Source organism: Anopheles darlingi, chromosome 2 (assembly GCF_943734745.1).
Source record: "Anopheles darlingi chromosome 2, idAnoDarlMG_H_01, whole genome shotgun sequence".
Classification (NCBI taxonomy): Eukaryota; Metazoa; Arthropoda; class Insecta; order Diptera; family Culicidae; genus Anopheles; species Anopheles darlingi.
Genome location: NC_064874.1, coordinates 68,652,952 through 68,663,556, shown reverse-complemented (window position 1 = coordinate 68,663,556; position 10,605 = coordinate 68,652,952). Strand labels below are relative to the sequence as shown.

At 44.0% G+C, this 10,605-nt stretch overlaps 2 protein-coding genes across 2 annotated transcripts; one reads left to right on the top strand and one right to left on the bottom strand.

Moving 5' to 3' along the window:
* Nucleotides 1-6,982: 6,982 nt before the first annotated feature.
* Nucleotides 6,983-8,017, top strand: LOC125952434 (RNA-binding protein squid-like). The gene is made up of 2 exons (XM_049681895.1): nt 6,983-7,101; nt 7,523-8,017. The coding sequence occupies exon 2, from the start codon at nt 7,549-7,551 to the stop codon at nt 7,954-7,956; it is 408 nt and encodes a 135-aa protein (XP_049537852.1). The 5' UTR covers nt 6,983-7,101; nt 7,523-7,548; the 3' UTR covers nt 7,957-8,017.
* A 1,698-nt stretch (nt 8,018-9,715) lies between these two features.
* On the bottom strand, nt 9,716-10,328 carry LOC125952444 (uncharacterized). The gene is made up of 2 exons (XM_049681906.1): nt 10,036-10,328; nt 9,716-9,949 (listed from the first exon to the last, which is right to left on the bottom strand). Exons 1-2 carry the CDS (start codon nt 10,251-10,253, stop codon nt 9,814-9,816), a joined length of 354 nt encoding a protein of 117 aa, XP_049537863.1. The 5' UTR covers nt 10,254-10,328; the 3' UTR covers nt 9,716-9,813.
* Nucleotides 10,329-10,605: the final 277 nt, after the last annotated feature.

Genomic DNA, 10,605 nt, shown 5'->3' with positions numbered 1-10,605 from the left:
TAACAGTTTTGGTTTTTTAGGATGTTTATACATGGTTCCGGCTTCACGATAAATAAGACCAATGGACCACTTGATCAATAGTTTTCCATGATTTATCCAAAGAATCCACCGCCGTAGCCAAGCCCACCATATCCGAGGCCACCATATCCTAGGCCGCCATATCCGTGGCCACCATATCCGTGGCCGCCATATCCGTGGCCGCCGTATCCGTGGCCGCCGTATCCGTGGCCTCCGTAGCCGTGGCCGCCGTAACCGTGGCCGCCATACAGTCCATATCCTCCGCCATATCCATGTCCGTAACCTCCATGTCCGTGACCTCCGTAACCGTAGAAGGGATTCTGATATCCTCCATAACCGCCACCGAAGCCAAATTGTCGCTTCACACGATCCGCGCTAGTTTCCTCCTCCGAAGCGAAACAGCTCACCACCACACAAAGAAGGACACAAACGGCAAAGAGCTTCATTTTGAACCGGGAGCACAAGGAACCACTTTTGCTGAGCGCTGTTAAAGGTCACTAATTGTTTTGCCGAGACGAGAAGGGCCTGTACGATTGTATTGTTGCGTTTTCACCTGTTCACTTCGTGAGGTTGGCGTTGGATCTGACATAACCGAACCGGCATCTTATGCTTTTTATATGAATCCCATTCCACCGCTTTGGGAGACAGCAGCACGAAAGACGCCGACAAGAACGGTGACCGGCAGCCAGTTCGTCGCCACAAGGCCATACCTTTGGGACCGCCGGAGCGACTCAATGCTGGGAAAGAGCGCACTACCACAGTGCTGTAGGGGCGTTCATTGATTCATATGATCGTCGGCTTTTCCTGTCTTTGTTCGACTCATTGTTGGATATACTGAGGTAGTAGTATAGTATAATACTCTGGCAAGGGCATAGCAAATGTGTACAAATGATTTTGTTGAATCATTTTTGTCACTTATATCGACGTTCACTTATTTTGTTACTTATATCAAATAATTACTTACGCTATTGTATCATTTAATATTAAAATGATAATTAGTATATTTATCATTGACTAACATGTTTATTTTTATTTATTCGTATGTTTAAATTGATTGAATGCTGGCAAAATACTAGGAAAAACGGGTAGTTTGGGATTATCAATTTTACTCCTGTTGTTTTACAATTATTGCTAAATAAATTATCTATCAAACAATAATCCCACACTCCCCAATAAACATGAGTAAATGTTGAAAATATTCACAATCTCAATTTTTTTTGTTATTGAATAGGTTTATTTCGTTTTTATATATCAGAATTAAATGGCTTTTATTATGGTTATCTCCAAGCAATGTTGGTCCAGCAAAGCAAACTTGGTGCATGCCACAAATTGTACAAAGAAAGGCATTCTTTGTATCATTTCCACCCGAAACATTCATTTCCTTTATTATTACCCAATTTCATTGAATACATGTAAAACCTAATGGAGGAAACAAATAAACCCAATCGATTTCAATTTATTCAATTACAACATTAGTCTAGTAGTGGTAGCAATAGCAGTAGTAACATGAGCGGTCTGACGGAGTTCAGAATGAAACATTAGCCGAACCCTTCTCATCACTCTCGAGTGATTCCGCATTATTCTTCCGCCCACCATCACGCCGAGAGCGTTTGCTTTCGCCGCATCCAATCTGCCCGAGCGGTGTCTGGATGGAGATGTTGGGTGGGTTAAGGCTCAGCTCCGGTCCACCCAAGTCCACATCCACCCCAATGGTCTTCAGTATACCGCCAATGTCAAAGTTGCGTCTTTTACGGTTTAAAGTGTCTCCGGCGCCGCGTTGCTCGTTCATCACCTCTGGTACAAGGGCGTTACTGAGCACTAAACGGTTTGCCGTCTTGCGCGTATTATTCTCAGGATAAGCACCGGGGGGCGGTGGCAATGCGTACCCCGAAACGAACAGGACGATTGCACAGAACAGTACTGGTGTGGCCAACATTTCAAACTTTACTAATATCTAGCATTATTGCCGATCTCGAAAGAAGCTGATCCTACGTTTGGAGTTCGCGTTTTGTAACAATTAAAGGTTATTAAAGTGAGCATATTAATTTCATGGTCGAATTCATGATAATGTGTTTTTAACAAATTGAAATCTGAAATGAATTAGTATCATCAAGACGATGGAACATGTATATAAAGGTTAATTTCAAACGAATTTTCCTATGCATATCAACACGTACTGATCGCATGGTGTTTAATAAGCACAGTGTGATGACATCAATTACGATGGCTATGTAAATTCCTCGGCTGTAATGTTCGGAAATCGGAACTAATAACCTTTATCTCCCATAAAATAGTTGGTTTTTTGCGTATATAATAACGCGATTGATTGCTTAGCAAACTCATCATCTTCCTGATCACACACACACACCATCGCTACTAATCTGTTTTGCACGTGAGTAAACGTGGCGGCGGCATCATTGAAGATTGAACGAGATAATTAGCGTCTTTTGCGAAACGAACCGTACCTTATGATTGAGCAAACTATCTTGGACTAAGTTTGTCATTGGGGGAGCGATGACTTGGCCTGGGATTGGTGCGGATGTACGCTTGCCCGGGACCGTGAAAGACCACCTTGACCGAACGCACTTGAACTGGTGTCCTTCGTCGCTGTTCTGTGGGTGGAAATTTTAGGGCGGAAGTGTGGACATTTCAATGATTTTCCACGCGGCAGGGTCAACCGATCTATGCTCGGTTTTTGCGCACTTCCGAGGTGAATGAGTCAGCTTTGCATATGGCTATACATTTCCTTCCATTTAACGAACAGTTACATATGTTATAATAATTTTTTTGTATTATTTTTTTTAGCATATATAAGGACGGACGTGCTGTATGTTTAGATTTTTTGTATTATAATATAATAATTGTTTTCATTCATTTGACCAAAAAGATATTTAAACTGGAAGAAAATGTTCGTTTTTTAATCATTACGTTAGCCAAGGCTAACTTTCCACTTAGAGCAGCTCCAAATGTTCGCCTTCCCCTCTGATGCTAGAAAAATCAGATGATGAGCAGAATGATTAGCCACTTGCGCCACTGCGATGAAAGATATAATTACTGAAAATTCACCATTGGGCATCGCAACCAAAATTCGGTCCATATTGCCAACACCGCATCACTGTTCCAGTTCAGTTCCATTTCTACCACGACAGCAAAATGCCACCACAGACTCCCTACCCGATCGATCGCCAGACGTTGGCGGTATTGTTGCTGCTTCTGTGCATCAGTGCAATCCATGTGACAATCGCTATCGAATTGAAGGGTACGCTGGATCAGAAACCGCACACTACCGCTGATCATGTGCGTGAAATACTGGGCCGGGCATTCGGCAGTGACGATCGGTCACACTCCAGAAGCCACAGCGACTCCAGCTCCAGCAGTGACGAAAGGGGTGAATACGAACGCGATGGCTGCCGATACCGTAGCCGGTCGGGGAAGTATTGCCAGTGCAAGTGCTTCGACCGTCGCGATCGTCTGCGTTCTTGGCTGGCCGACCGGCATTGAACGAGCAGCAGAGCAGCGTCATGAGAATTTTCTCACCGTCATCGTGACAATCATGACAAAGGTGTTAATTTGAAATAAATGCTAATCATTGGAAATGGGTAAAAACCCCCGGGAGAAGTTGTCATCTATGTTGTGTGTCATCATCATGCGGTGGCTACTGTTGAGTGTACTTTATGTCTTCAATTCAATTGCATTTTCGTTATCATCATGACGAAATGGTCAAAATTGAGTTCTAACTGTATACAGCAGCACCCTATATTGATTGCATTTCATGTAGTCTCTATAGTGTATGGTGTTTACGAGTTGGTCTCTTGAAATGGAACAAAAGATTTGAACACAGTTGCACTGGCAACGAACCTTGAATTCGATCCAATCTTTGGTTTCCGAAATAAATGTCGAGATGGTTTGGGAAAACCCAGAAAGATGTTTACCTTTATCTGAGGGCAAGGACACCACATTCACGAGAAATGGATAAACATAGGTGAATGATTCACTACTACCTCACGTTGCATGGATGTTGTAATATTATTTTGAATCATAAAATTTAATTTTTACAACGTTTCGAAATAATATGTATTCCTTTTTGGAGAGATCGATGACATAGTTTGTTATAATTTAATTTCAAATGATGGAATATCGCATGACTTGCAACGATTGATATATTTTTTTAAATTCTAATTTGTTAACTTTCATTACACAAAGCTCGATTGATGTTTGCTGTCGCAATTTTCGGCGCTCTGCCACCAGGAACGAAAATAAACTAAAAAAAAATCCGGCGCACACCAGAATCAACATAGACTTTCAAATAGACCGCACAAGCCAAGCTACTGCGCGCCCCTCGAACTCGAACGAAACATGCTAATTCCGGCCGGCGATGAGTCCGTCCATCGCCCCGATGAATCACTGAGTCTGAGCCACGTAATGTGACTGCCACGAGTCCAATGTCAAGTTGAAACCGGCAGCATTAAAGCACTTCCCAAAAACGATCGAAAAAAAACCGGTTACAGTTAATACACTTTGACCGCACTGTGGACATGACACTGGGAGACACACTAGCCGCGGTTGGTCGCGTGATTACGTGCGCTCACTACCCTCCGCAGACCCATGGTAGTTGGACCGAACCCATGGTAGTTGGTGCAGAGAGACAGCCGACAGCATCTCATTCCATATTTTGTGCGTTGAATCAACTAACTCTTGAGACACAATTTTTCCACCTAGCTTGGACAATGTGTATGCGGGAGCATTTGAAACAGGAGAATTGTTAAGGAATTTATGGCCTGTAAGTTTTATGGGCACCACGGGGAGGTTTTGGGGCTTCAAACATGCTTACACTGCTCAGTGCTCAAATGGCAGTGCAATGGCGGCATGCAAATCTCAGAACAATGTGTGCCCTTGAAAGAAAAAGTTGAAAGATTGTGATGTAATTTGCTTGTTCACTTGAACAATGCACACTACTGTTCGACAACGAGCTGATGTTTCTCCAGCAATCCGTATTTAAAGGATGCTCCTTGCAAGTGGAGACATTACTTTACTAGCATCATTCCTAAAAGTGACAAGTGCCCGCTCCAGGATTGTACTCCAGTTGAATCCAGTGTCGAGAACGCAACGATGAAGTCCGTGGTGCTCCTGTGCGCGTTGGTGATTTCCTCATGCCGCGCTACGTCAACGGATCGAGATGATATCGCCGGTTCTAAGGATTCGTCGTTGGCCTCGTTTCTGCAACCGATTGAAGCAAGGGTTCGCAACGATCAAATCGTACCGGAGAGAAGGTCTCGGGAGCTAAGCTATCTTGGTGAGTTGAAGTAGCACAAGACGTGTGGAGTTGTTCCTCGAGGTCTCTTCCAAAAAAACAAAATCTGTTTGATGCCCTTCATAGGAACGGGATACAACTATAACCCTTACGCGACACAGTACCATCCGTACAGCGTACAGCACAACCAGTATAATCCCTACAATCCGTACGCCGCGAGTTTGAATGGTTATGGCGGAGTTGGAGCAATTGGAGGTGTTGGAGGCATCGGACTTGGTGGAGCGGGAGGATTTGCGGGAGCAGGTTTTGGTGGCTACGGATACCCGGGAGCTCACAATGGATACGGAATTGGCCAGAGTGTCTATCCGTACAGTAACGGCTGGAGTGCTATTCAGAGCCCTTACGGGTACGGTAACCAGCTGGGAGGATACAATCAAAGACTCTACATTTGAAAGACTGGAACGATTTCTGACCGTTGACGCTAATGGATGACTGATAATAAAGCTTACCGCACTGCAAAACATTACAACATTTCTTCTTCATTTTCGGAGCAAATGACAGCTTTAGAAGAAATGCACACGCAAATGAAGAAATGTCCGAACAGTTTTGTACCGATTCAACAACTGTAATGTTCGTAGATCTTTTCTAAGTTATTGGTTATCAAGAAGGAGGCTTATAAGTTTCAATAATGTGATTGTTAACATTAATTTAAAGATCGCTTATGCTTTAACATATCATGTGAACATAATTAATTATTCAAAATTTCAGCAATTCAAGCAATTTCTCCTCATCCTGCTCAAACTAATTGGAGACAACAAAATAGACGAGAAGAACAAGAACTCGCTTTAAGAATATAACTTGGATGAAATCTTGCGTGGTTTAGAGGTTAATTAAAATAGCCAGCGAGTTTAATTGTTGCGCCAGATTGGATAATTGCCTTCGTCTCTAAATGGCATCCGGGTCTCCAAAAAGTCTCTTATGACCGGTCGAACGGTGCGCTGTAACTAAAAAAACAAATCTCCTGACCACCGTCGAACGTATCAAATCAAAGCCGAACTGTGTTGACGGAACTAAGCACAATCCCATTAGCCTCGTGTAACCTCTGGGCATTCCTCGCGATAACAACAAACGGCTACAACAACAACAACAACATCATCGTGTCTAAGATCGAACAACAGCGAGCCAGCAAGTGTTACGAACGAACAGTAATTAAATTCACAATAGAAAGAGACCACAATCCATAGCGAAGATAATGCATTGACTTCCCTTTCCTTGGTCCAAACCGCAAACAATCATGCAGATGATGGTCCATCCGAAACAAAGACACGTCGCCGCGTTCTACGGAGCATGGAACCATCTCGATCTCGACCATCCCCAACCCAGCCCCAGCCCATCGTAGTGCCATCATCCGAATTGTAGCAATACGGTTCCCGCCAGCCGCTACGTGCGGAGGCTGAGCAGAGCGACAGATCTCTTACTTCTTGCTTCTGCGTACCGCCCGCATTGCCAGCGGTTCGTTCACATGATCCCTTCCCGTGGCCACGAATTCCCTAGCCACGCGCCGAGGTCACATGATCTTTCGACCCTCTCTCTCGTTCTCTCTCGCTCTCTTTCGCTCGCTCTCTCTCTACCTCTTCCTGGGTTCTTGGAATTTGTGGCAGGTTGGTTGGATCTATAAAAATGAAACGACCACCGGAGCGCAACAATCAAACCAAAGCTGACCATCGAACAGGAAAGAAGGAGCCTTTCAGGGGATCCTCGCCGGGAACCGAACCGAAAGGAGCTCCAGTCCAGTGAACTATCGAATCGAACTTCGAAGCCTTCTGCTTTAGGTAAGGGTCAATCGAGGTTACTTTCCTGATGCCGTGCGATATGCTGTGTTCTGGCTCAGTGACGCGTAAAATCCGTCGTGATGTCGCGAGAGCAGCAACGGCATCACGTTAAATGGGGTGCTAACTTAAGTGTTTGTGGCGGCACAGTTGGCCCTCCCGGCTTGACAAACAGATAAACAACGCCTTGGCGTCGTTCCCAGTGGTTATGACGATCGTGTGCTCGGCGAATTGTAGTGCTCGGGGTCTCGTGTTAAAACAGAAAAGTACAATCAGAGAACGAGAGAATTTCTTTTAATGGCAGGCCGTGGTTGTGCGATCGTGCTCTAGTTTCATCTCAAGGACCTCCTTGATTTCGCTTTTAATGTCATTCGTGTTCCGAATTCGATACATCCGACGTTAATGTCAGTTCCATTCATTGCAGGAAACAAACGACAGTCTTAGGCGAGAATGAAGGTCCATCAGTGTATGCTTGTGTTTGCCAGCCTCGTGGTGTTTGCGGTGGCCTACCCGGCGGAGAAGGTCGTTGAGCCGCAGCCCCAGAGTGTCGCCCAACCACTGGAAATAGTTCAATTGGTGCCCGCACCCGAACCAGCAGTCGATGGAGCGGCCGATGAAACGTCCGAAGCGGAGGCACGACAGAAGCGACACATTGGTTTCGGTGGTGTAGGCTTCGGTGTGGGCGTCGGATTGATTGGTGGTGGCTTTGGCGCATATCCGGGATACGGCTATGGTGGCTATCCGTCGTACGGATACGGAGGATACCCAGGTTACGGTTACGGATACCGTCGCTACCACGGATACCATTATGGTGGAGGCTATGGCTATGGGGGTGGATTCGGTCATCCGTACTTTTAATAAGTTGAAATTGAGTTAGGTACAAAGCGATGTGGGAGATGTGAGCAATAAAAGAGATTAATAAGAACCTGTTGATCGTCGGACTGTCGCATTTGTTATTTATTAATATTAAAACGAAATCTCTTTGATCACTAGCAATTGGTTGCTCTAGAAGCAGGTATTGCGAAGACAATCACAGCAAAGCGAGGGGAGTTACAAATTTCATCAAACTTGTTGCATCACTTCGGGTCAAGGCCATTCTGCGCCATTTGGAGGTGCGGCAGTCCGGCTTCGGTTACTATTGTATTGCCGAAAACCGCGAACAAGACACATTTCCCACAACGACAGCCAACAGCGATGGTTAAGCAACTGACTTGTAGTTAGTAATTAAGTGTGGGAATTTAGTCATGCTCTGGTTAATTTGTTTATCTTCCATGATCAATGATTTGCAGTATGTTGCCATGACGATGGAAGATTTGCTGCATTGCATCATTTGATGGAATGGTTAGCAAATTAATTTCCCCAACGTTTAATAGTACTTACGAATACTATGAATAATCCCCGCAAATGATAACACCTGTAAACACATTCTTTGACGACGTTTGCGAAAAATCAAAGAAACATTCCCATCTCATCAGCGGTATCATCACGGGAGATCATTTACGAAGTTGTCACGATTCCTCCCCGCTCTTTAAACTATGTGTAGCCGGGGAATCACCTGCCCCAGGCTGGTCCGTTAGATGACTATCGATTTATGAATGAATGGCCAACGTACGCACTTTAGATGACAAAGCAATAATTTTATGCATTTCATTCCACTCCAAACAGTGGTATGGTGCTGCGCATTTCTTGCATATAGCTGGTGGCCAATTACCACCCGTCGATCGTGAGCAGAAGCGGAGAAAGTAGCTGAGAGGGAACCAGTTTACAAAGAAAAACCCGTTAAAATAAGTAAATGTTTTGTCGAGAAATATGCCAATTAACGTTTTATTTAGGGAGGGACTATCGGTAATTCGGATCAAAAGTATTTTTTTTACGTTTGTTTTTAAAATATTGGACTTTATTTTTCCGTAAATCGCATGTTAATCTACAGCTTTTAAACTTCTTTAGCACACAGTTTCATGAAAATATATTGGAATTGCAACTTATGGATGTCAATCGTGAAGAATTTTGCAGACATGTGCAAAACTGTACTTTTTGTACCTCTCGTAGCATCATGCTTCATTATTTGAGATATAAAAGGCGAGATTATTTCAATAGAATATCTACAAATTTATTTTTTTAATTTCAACATTTAATATTAACAAATATGTATTAATGATTTTTGTTTTTTTATTTTTTATTAGACAAACTATTCACGGGGGTACTTCGTAAATGATATGCAGTTTGTTGACTACTTAGTCTCAAATATTTTTTTAAATTCAATAGGATAGGTTCTATGGTTTCTTTGTATTATGCAATAGTGAACGACTTTCAAAAAAAGCGTTTGTTTAGGCATCATGTTTTGAAATTGCGAGGTACACTGAGCAATATATGTTGTGTGATTTGACAATCGGCGGTATCATTCTTCAATTTTCTGTAGGTAGATCAATAATTTAAAATAAAAATTAAATGTTTTTTTAAATTATTTTGTAATAAGTTCAATACAAGTTCAAAATAAAGGCGTAAAGACAAAATCATAAAATTAACAACTGAAACATATTTCTTTTTCGCTACACGAGGATTGGGCAGACATTTCTTTCAGTTTCGCTTTCTTTGTGTTTTACTTGAAATGTAGAGTATGGTATTTCGAATCACATTTATGTTTATTGTTTCGTTTATCACTTGATGCCATTATTCGTTCGAACTCTTCGCTTCGCGTCCCTCGCCGGTTCGGGTTCAGTAAAAACCAAATCCTCGACCATATCCACCATATCCACCATATCCCCCATAACCGTGCCGGCGTCCGCCATAACCGCCATGGTATCCACCTCCGTACCCGTACCCCCCATAACCGCCATATCCTCCACGGTATCTGCAATTGCAATGTTTGACCATGAAAGGATCGTTCGTTCGTTCGGTCGCCTCGATTGCTGTTCTTCATTTTGTTGATTGACTTACCCGCCGTATCCACCGTAACCCCCGCCGTACCGTTGGTGGCGCTTCTCGCGAAGCGCATCACTGTCGGGACCCTCGGCGTACGCTACTTCCGCATCCTCCAGATTGATGACCGGCGGTTCGGGCGCAAGATCCACAATCGCTGCCTCGGGATCAACGGGTGATGCCTCGAGGGCCACAATGGCCAACATCACTAGCGCACAGCACAAATACACCTTCATCTTGCTTCTGTTTTCTCACTAGATACTCTCGACTCGCGGATATGTGTTTCGTCTTTGGCGTTCTGGTTCGGTTTAAGCCCGCCAAGAACCCTGTTGTCGTATTTATACCTCGCCCTTACGAGACGGCTGATCACCGGAGCGTCCCGATTCTGGGATTTTTGCGGCGCATGAAAGCACTTTACAGCATCGTATGTACGGGGTGTGTGTGTGTGTGTGTGTGTGTGTGCGTATGTGTGTTTTAGGTTGAGTCGTATCATTTGTCATCATGTCACGACGTGCTTCCAGCCATCGGATGGTATCTTCCTGGTGCTGTGGGTAGCAAACAAGACATTACACGCCCGCGACGCGATCG